Genomic DNA, 17047 nt, shown 5'->3' on the forward strand with positions numbered 1-17047 from the left:
TTTTCTCAGAACTCTGTCAGAAAGCATTTCTGATCCATTTTCATTCTCACCCATTTCCAGAAGTGTGTCTGATCCCAACCACATCATCCCGCACGCTCCTGCCGCGAGCGGACGTCCCACACCAGTGGGCCTAGCACAGTGCTGAGGGCTCCCTGAACAACGCCAGAGCTATGCAGGTCCGGGTAGGACGGCTCACTACCCACGAGGGGCATGCGCAGCCCTCCGTGCTCTCCAGGGACTAATAATGACGCCGAGAGGTAGCATTACCTTCGTAAGATCTCCCAAATCTGTTTCGCCCGAACAACAATGTCATAGTTGGTTTTGTCACTGAGTTGCCTGCTTTGCTTTAGTTCTTTCTTCTGCTTTTTGAAGTCGTCCCATTTAGGTTTCTTGGCCGCTGATTCTAGGCATTAGAGAAATTATTCTGGTCATTACAGAAATTACATTTAACATTCTGAATACCACAAACCAGTATGAATGAGGCACACAGGACAATCACTTATCAGGACCAACATTCGCTATAAAAATATCATTTCCTATAAACTCAGACTTTTATTTTATTTCCTGAGCAGTTTATACATTCTAAATTTGGTTGAAAACAACCACTCATTCATTCAACAGCTACATATCGACTCTTAACAGAGTGTACCTGGGTGGCTCAGTGGGTTAAAGCCTCTGCCTTTGGCTCAGGTCATGGACTCGGGGTCCGGGATCGAGCCCCGCCATCAGGCTCTCTGCTCAGCGGGGAGCCTGCTTCCTCCTCTCTCCCTGCCTGCCTCTCTGACTACCTGTAATCTCTGTCTATCAAATAATAAATAAAATATTAAAAAAAAAAGTATTGTAAAAGCAACTGAAAAATGTTAAGCTTCCTTTTCAATTGTGAAATAAAAATTCTACTGTAAAACATTACAGTCCTCAGACTTTAGGTATAATCAGTTCTCACTGTAAACAAAATCAGTTCTTAATGTAAAAAAAATCAGTCCAAACTAAAACAGGGAAAAACGTATGAAAATTTTCAGTACCCTGAATGTTGTTATCTATCATTTAATTCTCACAACAACCCTATTAACATGCCCTTTTTCACAAAGGCACTAAGAAGTTCTTTCTGTTCCTTGTCCAAGGTCACACAAGTCCTCAATTGTGGAACCAGGGCTGAAACCCAGAGACAATCCCGAATCTTCGTGCTCTGCTGCCTCTTACTCATGATGGTACCCAGGCCAAATGTCTCAGTTTTCTACAGAGTAATGCTCTGGAAGTCCAGCGTCTTTCCATTAGAGCTTTCTGGTCTTCAAAAGCTAAGTATTTTACCAAATGAATCAAAAAACCCACTAAGGCCAAACAAAGAACAACTTAATAAAATGGGTATTATTTATCTGAGTGTCCTTCGAGGAACCCTTTGGGGAATTACCACCTTCTAAATGTCTCCCTCCTCAGATTAGAAAACACATACATTATAAACCAACCTAGAAAATGCAAAAAACAAAATTCCCCTATCATCTCAAAACCTACGCAGAAGTAGTAACATTTTATTTTCTTCCTGTCACTTCCCTATGTATGTTTTATATTAATCTTTAAAAATTCAGAATCTCACTGCTTCACTGAAACATTATTCTACTGAAGCGTTCCTCCACAAAACTAAATTATTTCTCAAGAACATAATTTCTAATGGCTATACGCTTTGCTACAATGTTCTTCATTATTCCCCTTACTTATCTGTTCCCCGGTGGTAACCAGAGATTGCCCGAACAGAGGGCGTATTTCCTGTTCGCATCAGGGCATCGTGTACCACACAAAACAGAAGGGCTGACCCTGACCGAGCTCACTTAATTCCACCAGCTTCTGGGCACCCTGACATCTGCCACGGCAGGCTGCGGTACACACGACAGCTTCGGGGACCTCCAGTATCCAATCCCCCTCAGTGCCGACATGCAAGTATGAGAAAATACAAGCAGAGATCCATCCTGACACGTCAGGAACATCGCTCCCACAGAAAAGGAACCGGGGCTACCTCATGACGGTTCTTCACGTGAGAACGTGTGTGTGTGTGTGTGTGTGTGTGTGTTTCAAATGCTGTGCCAGTGGGGTGCCTGGGTGGCTCAGCGGGTTAAAGCCTCTGCCTTCTGCTCAGGTCATGATCTCAGGGTCCTGGGATGGAGCCCCTCATCGGGCTCTCTGCTCAGCAGGGAGCCTGTTTCCTCCTCTCTCTGCCTGCCTCTCTGCATACTTCTGATCTCTGTCAAATAAATAAAAAAAATCTTAAAAAAATAAAATAAAATAAAATGCCATGCCAAGAGCTCTAGCTGACATGGCACCTGCACCCCTACGGGCTGTGATAATTTTTCTTTCCCATCTCCTGGCAAAATGCACAGAAAACTCAAATATTTGTTTGTTGAATCATTCAATCGACCAATAAAATTCGGCCTCCAGAAAGGGATGTTTCGCTGATGTTCTACTGCACAAAGCCGCTCTGGCTCAGCTGAACTCCACAGCGCGGAGAATCCAGCAGGGGTCTGGGAAGGAAGGTACTCCAGGCACCAGAAGACAATTCTGACCAGGGAAGGTGCTTTCTGGGGCTTACTTATTCTCACCACCCCAAATGCTGCCTGTCGAGGAACAAGAATGGGGCGTCTCTACCAGACCTCTAGAGCACCCCACCACCACCCCACAGTTCGGGCGCAACGAGGCTTCCACAAAGATTATGTTGAAGGAATCAGTGCTTACCATCACTTTTACCATCCGTCTGGAATTTTCTCTTCCTGTTGAATTTATTTGCCTGCTGGAATTTGTTCTTTGGTGTTTTATCCCCTTGCTGCTTATTTCTGAACTGCTTGACACCTTTTTTCCCAGGTTTTACGGCACCTTTCTCGAAGTTCTTAGATGTGATTTTAGGTCCACCTTCCTTGCCAGCTTTCCTTGGAAACGTCTTTGACAAGCCAGAATCTAGGGATAATAAGCACCATCGCTGTTCAGTGATCCTGTGTTGAGATCTCTTTTATTCACTGGGCTGTATTTGTTACACCAAATTACACACTCTTCAGGGAAATCTACTGTGTCCTACTCTCAAATACGGAGAACAGGATTTTAAAAAGTAAAAACAAAATTTAAAATTTAAAATTCCTGCCTTAGGGACGCCTCAGTGACTCAGTTGAGTGAGTGTCTGACTCTTGATTCTGGCTCGGGTCACACTCTCAGGGTCATGAGACTGAGCCCCGGGTCCAGCTCCGTGCTGGCCATGGAGCCTGCTTAAGATTCTCTCTCTTTTCCTCTGCAACCCCTCGTCCCTCCCCTACCACCTGCAGTGCTCTCTCTCTCTCTCTCAAATAAATTTCTGATTTATAAAATCATAATACAGATTCACTATAGAAAATCAACAAACTAGAGAAATGCATAATAAAAACTACCCATAATGCTTTGGTTAAGTGTTATCGTCAATCAGATGTTTTTCTGTTTTAAGCATGTTAACATCACTTAATAAGATAAATTATTATTTATGTATCTTGTATTCTACTTTAATGACTTCTTGTTCAAGTCTTCATGCATAAGTTTCAATTATTCAGTAACAACGAATCTAAAATTAAAATGAACGCCTAAAACTTAGAAATGCCATTTTAAATCACATATCAAATTAAAATTAAAGATGTTAATTTCTTTTAAAAATGTTAAGGATGTTATTATTTTATTAAATACCATATCAAATTAGAGACTTAGTTTTTCTCAGAATTGATAGCTTTGGAAAAATTTCCTCAAAGCCTATAGTGCAGTTATTTGATAAAAATCATTAGCTAATTCAAGCTTGCAAATGAAGTAGCTAACAAATGAGGAGAAAACTATAATAGCTAAGCTCTACGATTGTTTCAAAAAAAAAAAAAAAAAAAAAAAAACCGAAGATGCCTTAGGAACCATTTAGGCCACTGACAAGTCCCTGACTTTTCCGCTCTGCAACAGTGACACGTGATGGAACAAGAGAGACTGCGCAGTTAGAACCACCGACGAAAGCAGGTTTACCAGTGGTCTGCGTTAATCAGGCAATTTATCCAACACAGCAAATTAATAAAGAAAATGTGGCAGCAGCATTCCCAGCTAAGATGAGAGATCTCCCCTGAGTATAACATCCTCTGATTATCCCGGCAATTTCTAAAATGTCTTAGTTTTATGGGGAACATGCAAATTGGGACACAGTGGACTCCTGCTTTTTCCTAATCCCAACCCAGGAAAACAGAGCGGCATCTGCTCTAGGCCTCCTCATCCCGCCTCCCTCTCCCTCCAACTCCAGGGCCACGTCCTATAGGAAGCCTGCTTTGTTGTGACTCTCTTACCATTCTTTTTGTGAACTCTGCTTTTTTCTTGTGATGTCTTTGCACCTTTTCCCGTGAATTTTTTTTTCCCTTTAACTTCCATCATAGCAGTTCTGGAAGACAAAAACAAAACCCCAAAAGGATCACTGGGTTGCTCTCAGCCAGGAAGTGGCATCAACCAGGGTCACACTTAGTCCAGGGCCTTCATAGATGCAGGACAAACCACCCGCGTCCACCATGAGCCCGTGAGTCCAGGAACTACACAATCCATGCTTCGAAGATTTTAAAAATGAAAAAAACAAGACAGCAACACAAAATCTAAGAACACATACACCTTGGCTAGTGTGTGATGTATTTGGGGACAACAATTCAACAACAGCTCTGGGTAAAAACAGACCGTTATTTATGATTCAGTGTTGTGTTTCCCATAATCTAGGACAGCTTTGTGATGAGAAACCAACGATACCACCATTTGATTTCTTGGTTTCCATCCTAAAAAGACCAGAACAAAAAATAGGCTGCACTTACCAATGTTGACGTTAGTGAAAGAAAATCAAAGACTGCCTACAAGTCCCCTATGTAACCCACTGTAGCTCAAACAAAAACTTCTAATGTTCAATTGGCTATTTTTTTTAGAGGTGACAGTAATTTTAAGTGGCTTCCAAAGTAAGATTACGTTGGAATATTTCGTATTTCATTTAGAGGAAACCTAACAAGTCACTTCTGGGTATAGAGACCTCACCGTGCCCAGGGCACACAACAGAAAACCCCTTAATTAACCAAGGCTCCTGAAAGCAGAGACTACATCAAGAGCAAAGGCCATCTGGCTATTTCTCTACCTTCCAAAGTTGTACATTCAACTGATTTCTAAAGTTCTAAAGCTGACCCCCTAAAGGAGACCTGAGAAATTCCTAGATAATACTGGGTATTTCTAAAACAAGAATTTTCCAAGAACAAGTAATTTTGGCAAGATTATTAGTGGGTATAAGGAAAAAAAGAAGGGTTCAAAGACGGCATAGATTTGAGAAATAGTGAATTAAATGAAAATAATTAACTAGGCTTTTTAAAGAAAGGTTTTTCAGATTCTTTTCATTTGGTTCTCAAATACCTGGAAAACCAAGCACAGGCTGAAGTACGCAAGATTTTCCAACCCCAGCTGACTCACTTTTCCTTGAAACATCTCAAGGGACCAACCAGTAAAATTCCAAAGAACTCTCTGGAAAGTGCAGCTTAGTGTAGTCTTCACCGTTACAATTCTTCACCACGGATGGCCCCGGAATCACTCCCTTTCCTTCAGTCGTTGGTAACCGTAGGGTCATTTTATCACTTGGCTGCTTTATCATAACTACACCTGCATTTCTTAGTTCTTCTGTGCTTGTCTTCATCTAAAAACATAATCATTTACAGATTTTCTCTGTACATTTGTTTTGTAACTGTTTATTTTGAAATAATTTTAGTTTTACAGAGGAGTTTGGAGAGAGAAACAGAAGGAAAGCTCCAGCTCCCTTCTCCGCTTCCTCTAAAGTTAACATCCCACCGCAAGAGACGACATTAGCACAATACTTTGGTACCATTAACTCTGGATTTTGCCAGTCCTTTTCTGTTCCAGGATATACTGCGTTTCGTTATCAAGGGACAGTTTTTTGGTCTTCTTTCTCATGACCAAGATACTTTTGAATAGTACTGGTCACACAACTGGCAGAAAAATCATTTGGGGTTTGCCTGAGAGTTACTCACCATCAGATTGGTGTGATGGGCATTTTTGAAGAGCATCGCAGACACACAGTGCCTGCACTGGTGATATTAACTCTGATCCCTTGGATAAGGCAGTGTTTGCCAGATTTTTCTACTGTGAAGTTACCATCTCTCCCTTTCCATACTTATTAGAAGCAAGTCACCAAGTTCAGCCCATTACCAGGAGAGGGGAATTAACCTCCACTTCTGGGGAATGGGGGGGGCGGAGGGAGTCCTAAAGAATTTCATTAAAAATCTCTATGTTAAAATCACCGGAGCAACTGATAAATATTTGGGGTGACACATTTTGAGATTATGCAAATATCCTAATTGTCACCCTCTGATTTTAGTGTTCTCCAGTGGATCCTGCCTGCAGCAATTACTGTGGGTTTTCATGGTGATTTTCTCCTTCTCTCATTATGTCTACCTCTAGTATTTTTAATTTTTCTGTAGGGAAAGTTTGTCGCTTCTCCATTTATTTATTCAGTCAGTTATTTACATCAGTATGGTCTCACACATATTTTGCTACTTGGTGCAAAACCTAATCCTTTGCTGCTCAAACTCTTCCAGCTTTAGCCGGTGGGAAGTCACCCAGGTCGCTCTGTGTCTTGGTGACATGACCCGTCCTGTTTTCCTTGTCCTTACTTCCTACCACTAGTTCTAAGCTCATCTTCTATTTTCCCCGACTAGCCCTGAAATCAGCCATTTCTCCAAGGAACCCGGTTCCCTTTACTGAGAACAGTATGATCTCAGCGCTAGGTGTGCTTGCCGTCACTGCTGCTAGCTATTTCCATCGGAAAGAGCTGGTAATACGCATCTGTACCCTAACCAATGTGGACACAGGACCCTGTATTTCTTTATGAAATAAGCTTCTCCTAATGTATCCAGCTCTAATTCACTCTAGTCTTCCCCTCTTGCTTTACTTGTAACTTGTCTTGACAGTGAGAAACTCGCCTCCCAGGATCACCATTGATCTGTGCAGCAGATTCAGAAGGCGCAACTGCAGGGCTATGGGAAACAAACTTACCAACTGGACTTTAGTTACAGCTTTTTTTCCTTTCCCTCACAATATTAATTCAAAAAACTGTTTTTCAAAATTACTTAGGTCAATTCCCCCCTACCACCCTGTTGAGTGAAATTATTTTGTATGTTTGTACCAGTTAGATTTACTTTTTGCAGTCTGCATTCCGTTTCCAGACATGCTGGCTGCCTTTTTTTTTCACCTGCAGTCACGTGCACTCTCTGGCGCACAGGGTTGATTCTGAAAAATGCAGTCACATCTCCTCCACCACAGTACCTGGGAGAACAGTTTCCTAACTCCAAAAAGTCCCCAGTGGAGGCCTTTTGCAATCACCCTGTCCTGGCACTCCTACGAAATCACTGATCTGTTTTCCACCCCTCTAGTTTTGCCTCTTTTCAAATATGTCATATAAATGAAACTAAACTGCGTACGGCCTGTTGAGTCTTGCTTCTTTCACTTAGCAAACTTTATCTGCTTGGGGACTCTGTACCATCATATCCGACCATCACATTCCTGTGGCTCTCACAACTGTCTCCTCTTTTTTCCTTCTCTCTATTTTTCTATCTTCCTTCTCTCTATTCCTGATTCAGGCTGTATCTCATACTCAGACTGTTTTTTGCCGTGGATCTCCTCTGCTGTGACCACACACAGCTGCCTGATCAACTTCCACAAAGTCACCAATTTCACGTCACCTTCCTGCTCCAGCACCTTCAAAAATTTCCCACTGACTCCAGCAAACACTTCAAACTCACACTGGCATTCAAAGCCAATCAAGTTTACTGCCAAACTTCCTCAGTTCTCTTTCAGGATCCCAATTTAAAAGCCATTCTTATTAATATTAACCCTACCCATTCTTCGAATCTAGCTTAAATGACAATTTCTTATAATTTCTCCTCCATATGCCTCCTTTCCCAAACGATTCTCCTTCTTAATCCTTTTTGCAACACCTGGATGAACTTCTTAGAACTTCACACCACGGACTTTCATACCACGCATACAAACACACTATGTGCTGAAAAGCTACTAGGCTGAAAAAAAAAAAAAAAAAACATGAAAAAGAAATTCAAAGTGGTGGAATACAAGCAAACAAAATAAAAATACAGCACACTTCAGTGTTATCGCTGAATTATACATAAAGTGTTTAAAACCATACAGCCTAATTTTGCCTTCTGAGAGGAAACAGCAGAGACTTCCTGGACATGGAAGCACCGGTGACTGATCCCACCCCCTCAGCAGGATCAGCACTGTACTTTGAAAGAGGTACACAGTCGATATCTAACCTCTGAACACTGGCATTTCTCAAGTCTTCCCCTCGCTCTCCACATTTCTCCCTAAGTGATCTCGTCCAATCCCGCGGCTTTCTATGCTGAGGACTCCCAAACTGTTTCCCACTAGGAACTTCTCCTGCATTTCTAACCGCCTATCTGACACGTCTGTCTGCCTCTCTTACAAGCACTTAGCCCTTAATAAGTCCAGAATGAAACTGTTAACTGTATCTCCACTGCAAAACACCCTCCAACAACTACATCCTCATCTGTCAGACCCATCTTACGCTCCCCCTTCTCAGCCGGTGGCACACCATCCACTCCACTGCTCAGGGAGAAACCCAAGATCTACCCTTCACATTTTTCTCTCCCTTGCCGGCTATGTTCAAGCCTTCCGTAAGTTCTTTCGAATCCCTTTAAAAATACCGCTAACTCTCCAACTTGCACCTGCACTACCACCACCCTAATCCAAACCATCAAAACTTTCCCTATATACTCAGTAATAATCAGAATTATACACAATTCCAAAATAGAACCTGCGTCTCTCATGTTCCTTCCTTCCTTAGAAGCCTCCAATGCTTCCCACAGATGAGGACAGAAACGGGCCTGTGTCCCCACTGTATGGAAATAAAATCTCCACTCGTCGTGGTGCCCCCAGAACCGCCCCACCCCTCTAACTTCATCAGTACCCCTACCTCACACGGGTCCCCTTTCCACAGCTCCCGCCGCAGGAGCTTAGCCCAAGGTACTGCCTCTGCTTAAAGTAGCCTTCCCTGGGCTTCCAGATTTCAGAGCTGCCTCTCGTCCTGCTTTAGGTCTCCGCTTAAAGACCGCTTCAGATTCCCCTATCCTCGTCCCGGGCCCCAGTTCGTTTCCTTTCCAGCGCGGAAAACTTGCCACTGAACATTCACTCGGGTTGTAAACTCGACACCCAGCACGCACAGGGCGGAGGGCAGGTGTGCCAAACGCACGACAGAGAGGCGGACCGCAGGCAGCACCCGCCGGGACTTTACGAAGCGAAGGGAGTCCAGCCGAACCCAGCCCTGCGAGGTCGAAGCCGTAGGAAGGGCAGCCGCCAAGCTCCCGTCAACCCCCAAACTCCCGGGACGGGAAAGGCCACGGAAGACCGTCCAGCAGGGGACAGGCGCGAGCACCTGTACCCGCTCTGGCCGCTCGGAGAGACCGTCCCCCTGCAGCACCGGGCAGGGGGCGAGCGAACCCCCCAGGAGCGGCCGCCGACCCCGCCGCACTCACCGCGCACGTGGGGCCCAGACAGGCGTGGGGCCGAGGCCGGCGCGGGGACACGCTCCGCGGCGCCGCTTCCGCTTCCTCGACTTGCTCCGCCCCCGGGCCCGCCTTTTCCTTCTTCCGCCGCGAAGCTGGGGTTAAAGGATAGGAATTCGCCAGGAAAACGGAAATTGGGCATTTCTATTGGTCCGCTTCCATGACCTTATCTATAGGCGCCACACGTGAGTTTTGGCCCTTGAACGGACCCGTCGGGCAACCGCGGATCACAGTCCCCTGAAAGTGACGTCATTAACCCTGTCGTTCCCGGTGCGGGGAAGGAAGGCGGTGTCTCGCCCAGTGGTGGGTTCTTGAAGTAGAGTCGTGTGGCGCCTGAGCTAAAGCCGAAACAATGGACTCTGCTAGGGGGCTTTCATCTGTATCCTCTCTGGCAGTCTAGCGTGGAGGACAAAATCTCGGAACTCGTCCCCCCAACCCCGCTTGCTCGCTGTGTGGTTTTGGGCAAATGGCTGCATTTCGCCGAGCCTTGGTTACCAGATCAGTAAAACAGAGACCGCTAAGTCATTCACGAAGGGCTTAGCGCGGCGCATGAGAAGGGCAGCGCTCAGTGACTGTCACTTCCAAGGGCTGCTCGCTTCTCCAGACTGCCGTGACCCCATGGCCCACCCCAGGAAATGAGACCGCAGTTAGGGTATCAGCCGCACTCGACAGGTGAAGGAACGCACAATCTGGTGATGGTCCTTGCCACTGCACTTAAGGCCCATTGGGACGGTACAGGATGGTCTCATCTGAAGGCCCTTACTTAAGGACATCTCACAGATCTTTTCCCAAATCAAGTCTCTTTCACAGCTTCTGGGGTTTGGACACTAACATGTCTTTTGACCACCTGAAAAGTTGAGGAGTTGGGGACATGATCTCAGGTGTGTCGAGCATCGGATTTTACTGCCTTGCAGACCGCACCGTTTCTTGTTCCTTCAGGCTTTACCCTGGTAATTCACTAGACTGAGGGGGGTCGTCGTTACCTCCCAGGCACCCGTCCCTCCACTCAGCACATAGAAGTTTACTAAGTACTTACTGTTTGCCTTAAGTATTGTAAGCATGTTTGCATTTCAGCTCACTTAAGTAGGTCTTCTTCCTTCGTTATAGGGAAACAAGGGGAAACACAGCAGAGTTGCTGGGATGAGCCTGACCCCAAAGGCAACATGGCTGCTTCCGGAGCGCTTTCCCTAACCCATCAGTTCCCTAGTAAATGCTCGAGAGCAGAGATACAGCGTACCACACGATACCTGGAACGGGCACATTTATTTTCTTCCTCCCTTCCTTCCTTCCAAGATTTTATTTGAGAGACGGAGAGCACAGCACGGGGAGGGGCAGAGGGAGAGGGACAAGCGGACTCCCAGCTCAGCAGGGAAACAATACATTTTCCTTTCTAAGGCCAGTACCCCATATCTTCTCAGACACATCCATGTAAACCCTACTGTTCATTTGTCTTTTCACAAGGGAGAGAAAAAAAATCACATACCTAAGCCCTAGATGATTATTAATAATGCAATTTATCAAGTCCTTTGTGCTGCCAAGAAATGAATTGACGTGAGTGTTTTTGTTTGGAATGAGTTGAAAGTGTCTCCTGGTTTTGCAGAATAGTAAAAAAGAAAGCTTATCTTGTAATTTTGCTGTTTGCCAATTTAAGCCCATTAATTCTTCAAATACCTAACGGTCTCAATGTGGAGCATTAGGAGTATGTGTATTCCTGGAAGCATAAACTGCTCTCCTTAAATGATACAAATGATACAGCATAGAACTTAACCAGAGACTTCTACACGGCTAAGAGGTTTTAGAGCACTGTAATTAAGACGACTGGCATTGGAATCAAATGAATCTGGCTTAGAATGCCAGGTCTGTAGGACCATGGACAAGATAGTTAATTTGTACAAACCCCAGTTTCTGCATAGATAAAATGGGAATAGTAGCACTTACCTTTTGGGGTTGCTGCATGACTCAAAGATAGTAACTGTAGAGTTCTTAACCAGGAATAAATGTTGAGTGATGCATAGCTTTAGAAAGGAGAAAGACACAGAGAACTGAGCTGTATCCGTTGGAAATGCTTTTGGCTGCAAGTAATGGAAATTCAGCTATTAGAGGCTTAAGTACTAATTCTTCACACAACAAAAATTCTAAAGGTAGTTAGTTTCCTAGTTCAATGACACAATGATGTCATCAAAGACCAAAGCTCCTTTACAGTTTCTGGGCTCCACAAGCCTCAGTGTGTTGACTTTCAGTGTTCACACTTGTTGCTTTTATTTATTTTCTGTTTCCCCCTCTGTACCTGTTGATCACCCTCACCTAGCCTCCCTTGCCCCCTCATTCTGGCAACTGCCAATCTGTTCTTTCTGAATTTCAATTTTTTAGATTCCACATATAAGTGAAAGCATACAGTAATAGTTTTTCTCTGACTTATTTCACTGTTGCTTTATGGGGTCAAATGTACTCAGTTTCAGGATTCATATCAGAGTTTAGGACTAGGAGAATGGAGAAAGAGATGACATTCACTTTTCACTTTTTCCACCCAACAAGACTCGGTCCTTTGATCCTAGAAAGTATCCAGCAGGATCTACCTTCTATTTCAGTGCCTGGAACGGAGTTACATGGGCACCCTCAGGATCAGAAGCCCATCACACACAATGTTAATCATGGTATTTGGGTTTAATTATTTTTCCAGTACTCCAGGAAATGAAAGCCCCTTGGCAAATATGCTTTCATCCCACAGTAGGGATTTAATCTGCAATTTAAACTAATCTGGTTTAAAACTTAAAATAACTGTGGTAAGCTAAAACTTAAAATAATTGTAGTATTCAAGGTTGCAGATCCCAGTCTTGGCCACACATCAGAATCGCCTGTAAACAAAACAAAGCAAAACCAAACCAAACCGTAATGCTGATTTAATTAATCTGAAGTGGGACCTGGGCCTTCAGGATTTGGAGAGTTCCCCCAAACTACCATGTGGCTAAAATTAAGAGCCACTTGTTTCAAGAATAGATTTCTAGTTGTTTATTTGTTTTTCTAGTTAACTGAGGATTAAGCCCTGTTACCCTCTTGTCCCTCCTTTTCTGCCACCAGAATTAAAGAATCAAACGTATAATACACTTGTTTCTTTAGGTAGAATGTCTTGGACATAACTGTATCTTTCTTGCTGCTTGATGTGTCCATTAGTTATTTAATACTATGTTATATTGAAAATGGTTTAAATTTGAAATATATACTTTCAAATGTATTCTGGAAAATGTTTGCTTTTTTTTTTTCAACTCCTCATGAGTTTGTTCAGTTTTTCTCTTTATAAAAATAAAGTGTTAAGTGTTAGCTCCCACACATCTCCCCTTTCCTAAAATCAGTTTTTTAGAGTTCTAATTAATGGATTTTTAACTAATTGGTGTTGTTTCTCTGTTTCCCAAATGTGTAAGCAGGGATAAAGGGCATGTTATTGATATAAAGCATAAGTGAGATTTTGGCAAAGATTGAGTTTTATTTTCAGGGCCTATTAGAATCACAAATCCATGGAAACGGAGCAGTTGCCAACACATTTTCTTTTAGTAAAAAAGAACGGCTTCTGAGTAGGGTAGATTATGTTTTTCAATACCATAAATTTGCTACAAAGTGTACTGATATAGTCTAAACATTAATTGTACATTCATAATGTCCTGGTTGCTATCTCATAAAACACAAAATCGATCTTGGCCCTAATTTACTTTCTTTGATCATGCTTAGGGGTAGAAATAAAAAAAAAAATGACCGAAATGAATGTTTATCTGGTTGTAGTATAAAGCACCACTTTTAATGAAAGATCATGTCCGCAAGTGATGGGGAAATAAAAACCAAGGTTAATTAATGTCACATAAAGCCCACAAATGATCATTTATATAGAGAGCACTTACAATGCACTATGGTTTTATAAGACAAAACTCCGCAAACAACATGTACCAGTTTTGGGTTTTGGTTGAATAAGAACAATAACATGTTTTTGAGTTTTTGTTTAAATTTTGTTTAAAGGCTTGATAAGAGGTATTTCCTTCGGACAGTAGTGACTGGTTTTAGCCTCTGATTTCCTTGCTTTATGAGCAATAAAGTCTTAAAACCAAGCATATTGATAATTATACATTTCCAAATTGTTCCCTCCATTTAACTTTTTACAACTATAGAAAGTTTACATCAGGAATCACAGTGATGATCTAATTCTACCTACCCAAATTTCCTCCTCCTTTTGGAGATACAGAAAAAAATTAACCGACTGGACGACACCCATTGTGTCAGTGTGAACTCTCCAGGAAGCCGATGCCAAGACAGAATTAGGAGGCCAAGAAATTTTTGGTGGAAAAGCCTGCAAGAGATGAGAAGACAGGGGAAAGCAGTAAGTGGGAAGAACATCAGACCACAGTGCTGATCTGACACCCGTCAAGGGAGAGATGGCGAGGCCCAGGGATGGAGGGATGATGTTCAGACTGTAGTAGAGCTCTGAGGGTCTGAGCCCTCACAGGGCTGCAGAGCAAAGCTTGTCCAGTAAAGGGAACTGAAATGTGTCGCTCTAGTACCCCTCTGTACGCAGTCCTTGCTTGGGCAACCAGGGAGAGCATGGTCCCAGTGTGGATGCTGTGGGAGCCTGAAGTTGTGGCCTCTGGGGGCTGTCAGCTCACCCTGCCTCTCGAAGCGTGTTCTCTCCTGAAAGGAGGTTAGAGCAGCTCACTCCCATGGCTGCCAGGGTCCACTCCTTGCACACATGCACACACACATGCTTCTCCATCCGTGTTAGGGGGAGCAGCTCCTTTATCACTCCCATGGCTCTGTTCTCCGAGGGGAGGAAAGCTACGAGAGACAGATGACAGGTGAAGTGTAATCTCCTTGGGGCTACAAGAGATACTCATCCTTTCCTCTACACCGTCCATCCTGTTTTTACTTTGCCCTCAGCTACTAACTTGCCAGGTCTTGGTGGGTTACCTGCTCGTGCCTCAGCCCTTACTCAGGGGATCAGAAACCCAGGGATTTCTTTCTAAGGTGAGGGTTGCTACACAGGTCCATTTTCAGTTCTAGTGGGAGCTGAGGAGTGCTGAGAGGCACTAAGTGGGTCACGTGGGCTATACTGGTCCCTCCAGCCCCAGTGTGTAAAAGCAGCCTTCCCTCCACCTAATGATCCGAATCAATAGTCCCAGCCAAGATACTGACTCCTCTTCTCACTACTGGTCCTGGACACAAGGAGTCCAGTAGGTCCAGATGGCATCCATAGTTCGGTGGAACTCTGGCTCTGTCTCCTGGCAAGAATGCACTCCCTCTGGGAACAAGGGCCTCTAATCCCACAGGGTCCAAACTCTTGGGGGCAGGAAACACATCCCCCCCCCCCGCCCGCAGAGTTTCACTGAAAACAACGGTAAGCAGGGTCGTTCTTCCTTCTACCCCTTAGTTCCCAGACGCATGTCCTTCTTACAGCACCATGGGGAGATCTTGGATTTGCAGGGGTTCTGCATTCTGGAGGGGAGCCCCCATGTTTGTGGATTATGGCCTCTGTGGTGGTGCTTCAGCTGTGCCTTCAGTAGGCCGTTGCAATACCCTATCAGGCTGACTGCCTCTGGCTTGTACAGTGTGTAATATGACTTGTGGATCACAAGTCTTCTTTGACTTGAAGTGCATCCCCCGTTCACATGCTATGTTACGTAGGGTTCCGTACCTATGGACCAGGCACTTTGTAAGCTTTTAGAGAGCAATGCTGGCAGAAACTCTGCCAGCCCATACTTGGACTAGGACTCTTGTTCCTATGAAGTGAATCTGTTGGCCATTTAGGAAGGAAAGGAACCCAGTGTCACCAATTCACCACCAGTGGGCTTGTTGGTCTCCTTGGGAAATAAAGTCACATCAGGGGCTCAGCATTGGTCTGCTGCTGGCCGGTTCTACATTCAGAGGAAGCCGTAGCTGGGCTGGCATCGGTGAGTAGAAATGATACTGTTGGGCTGTGCGTGGCCTCCATCTCTGACATCATGGCCGCTCAATGCATGCACCCATCATGCTGGTTCCAGGGTGCTCCATGCTGAAAACTTATGTCAGCGGCTGAGTCATTTTGTCCACCTAGTTGTTCGGTGTTCAGGGTGGATGTTTTTGGTGGTATTGATGTGTGAAATGTACTTATTTTGTGTCCATTCCCACCTATCCGTCCATCCACATGCTTTTACCCTGGACCTTCTTATTTCCCATCATTCTTTTCCTTCCAGGCTCTGACCAGCTGGTCGGGCCACCAGCCAGTGATTAGGAATCTCAGTATGTTCCCGTCTTGGGCCAGTTTTCTACCCCAAAAAGTGGATGACGGGGTGCACTGCCTACCCTTTAAGAAGATTTGCCCTCTCTGCCAGCTTCCAGCCTGTATAAGGCCATAATGCTGCTGTCCAGTTTCAGTCTCCATCCACAAATGGAGCCAACTCATCTGTAAACTGTGCTTGGGCTTTCTCCTCCTCCGTCAGCTGTCTTTGCGGCATCCTACATCAGACCCTGGAGGGGAGCTGGGCGGGGGGCTGGTACAATCATGCGGGTGACATGGAGGTCTGTGCGCCCTGTTCACGTAACTCACTCGTGCCCTCTGGTCTTACTTGGGCTCAGTTCCCGATCCATCGTTTCTCTCTTACATTTCTGGGCCCATCTGGCTCTTTGAATCGACAGCAAAGACAGAACTGGCTCGTAACGCGCGGATCTGGATGGAGGCTCATTGCTATGCTAGAGTCAAGTCTCCCATCTCCGTTGGGCTCAGTAACATGCCAGGGGCTCTTTTTCTGAGCTGTGTCTGCATGTGCAAAGCCATGAGCTTGAGCCACAACCCCAAGGTCCTGTGACGTGACCTTCCTAAACAGGTGACCATGAACTCAGTACTGCATCTTTTCCTCACCACTGACACCCTCACACCACAGGGTCTGTCAGATGATCTGGTCTAAGTGGGAAACCCATGTTCACTACAGCCTGGACATGCCGAGCAGCTCTTTCCTGAGACAGGCGCCCCCTAGAGCTGGCACCCTGCCATGTCCTCTGGGGTATGCACTGGAGCAGGGTTCCTACCTGCGGAATAGGTGTCTTCCAGAGCCAGAGGAAGCCCCCCAGGCATCGTACTTTCTATTCTGTAGTAGGAACATACAGTAATGTGTCCTTACTGTGGAGCGGACCTCCTGACACATCCCTGACCTTAAAAACATGTGCCTCCTTTTTAGTCCCAGCTTTTAGGATTCCTGAAAGCTTTCCTGAAGTAGCTCATCCCTGAATCTTTGTAGGGCGAGTCCTCTACCTTCTGGAGCACACGCTCCTTACCAAGGTCTCTAGCACACTAGCCATGGATTTATTTTATTGACGTGACGGATCAGTGTGATGTTCTGCAGGTTTCCAGATGGTCCAGATCTCTTCGGACTATATTCAGACAGGAGGTGGGCGAGCGAACATGGCCCTGGCACAGAACTGTAAATGAATATTGC

The 17047-nt window shown here is 44.8% G+C and overlaps 1 protein-coding gene across 1 annotated transcript in view; it reads right to left on the reverse strand.

Annotated features, from left to right (window-relative positions):
* Positions 1–9655, reverse strand: part of PUM3 (pumilio RNA binding family member 3) — a 50560-nt gene extending 40905 nt beyond the window's left edge. Inside the window, exons 1-4 of the mRNA XM_044265968.1 lie at positions 9570–9655; positions 4317–4408; positions 2722–2940; positions 268–403 (exon numbers count right to left, since the gene is read on the reverse strand). Of these exons, the coding sequence (XP_044121903.1) occupies positions 268–403; positions 2722–2940; positions 4317–4401 (440 nt within the window). The 5' untranslated portion in view covers positions 4402–4408; positions 9570–9655. The remainder of the gene's footprint in view (positions 1–267; positions 404–2721; positions 2941–4316; positions 4409–9569) is intronic.
* Between the last annotated feature and the right edge of the window lie 7392 nt (positions 9656–17047).

Source organism: Neovison vison, chromosome 9, assembly GCF_020171115.1.
Source record: "Neovison vison isolate M4711 chromosome 9, ASM_NN_V1, whole genome shotgun sequence".
In the NCBI taxonomy this organism is placed as follows: domain Eukaryota; kingdom Metazoa; phylum Chordata; class Mammalia; order Carnivora; family Mustelidae; genus Neogale; species Neogale vison.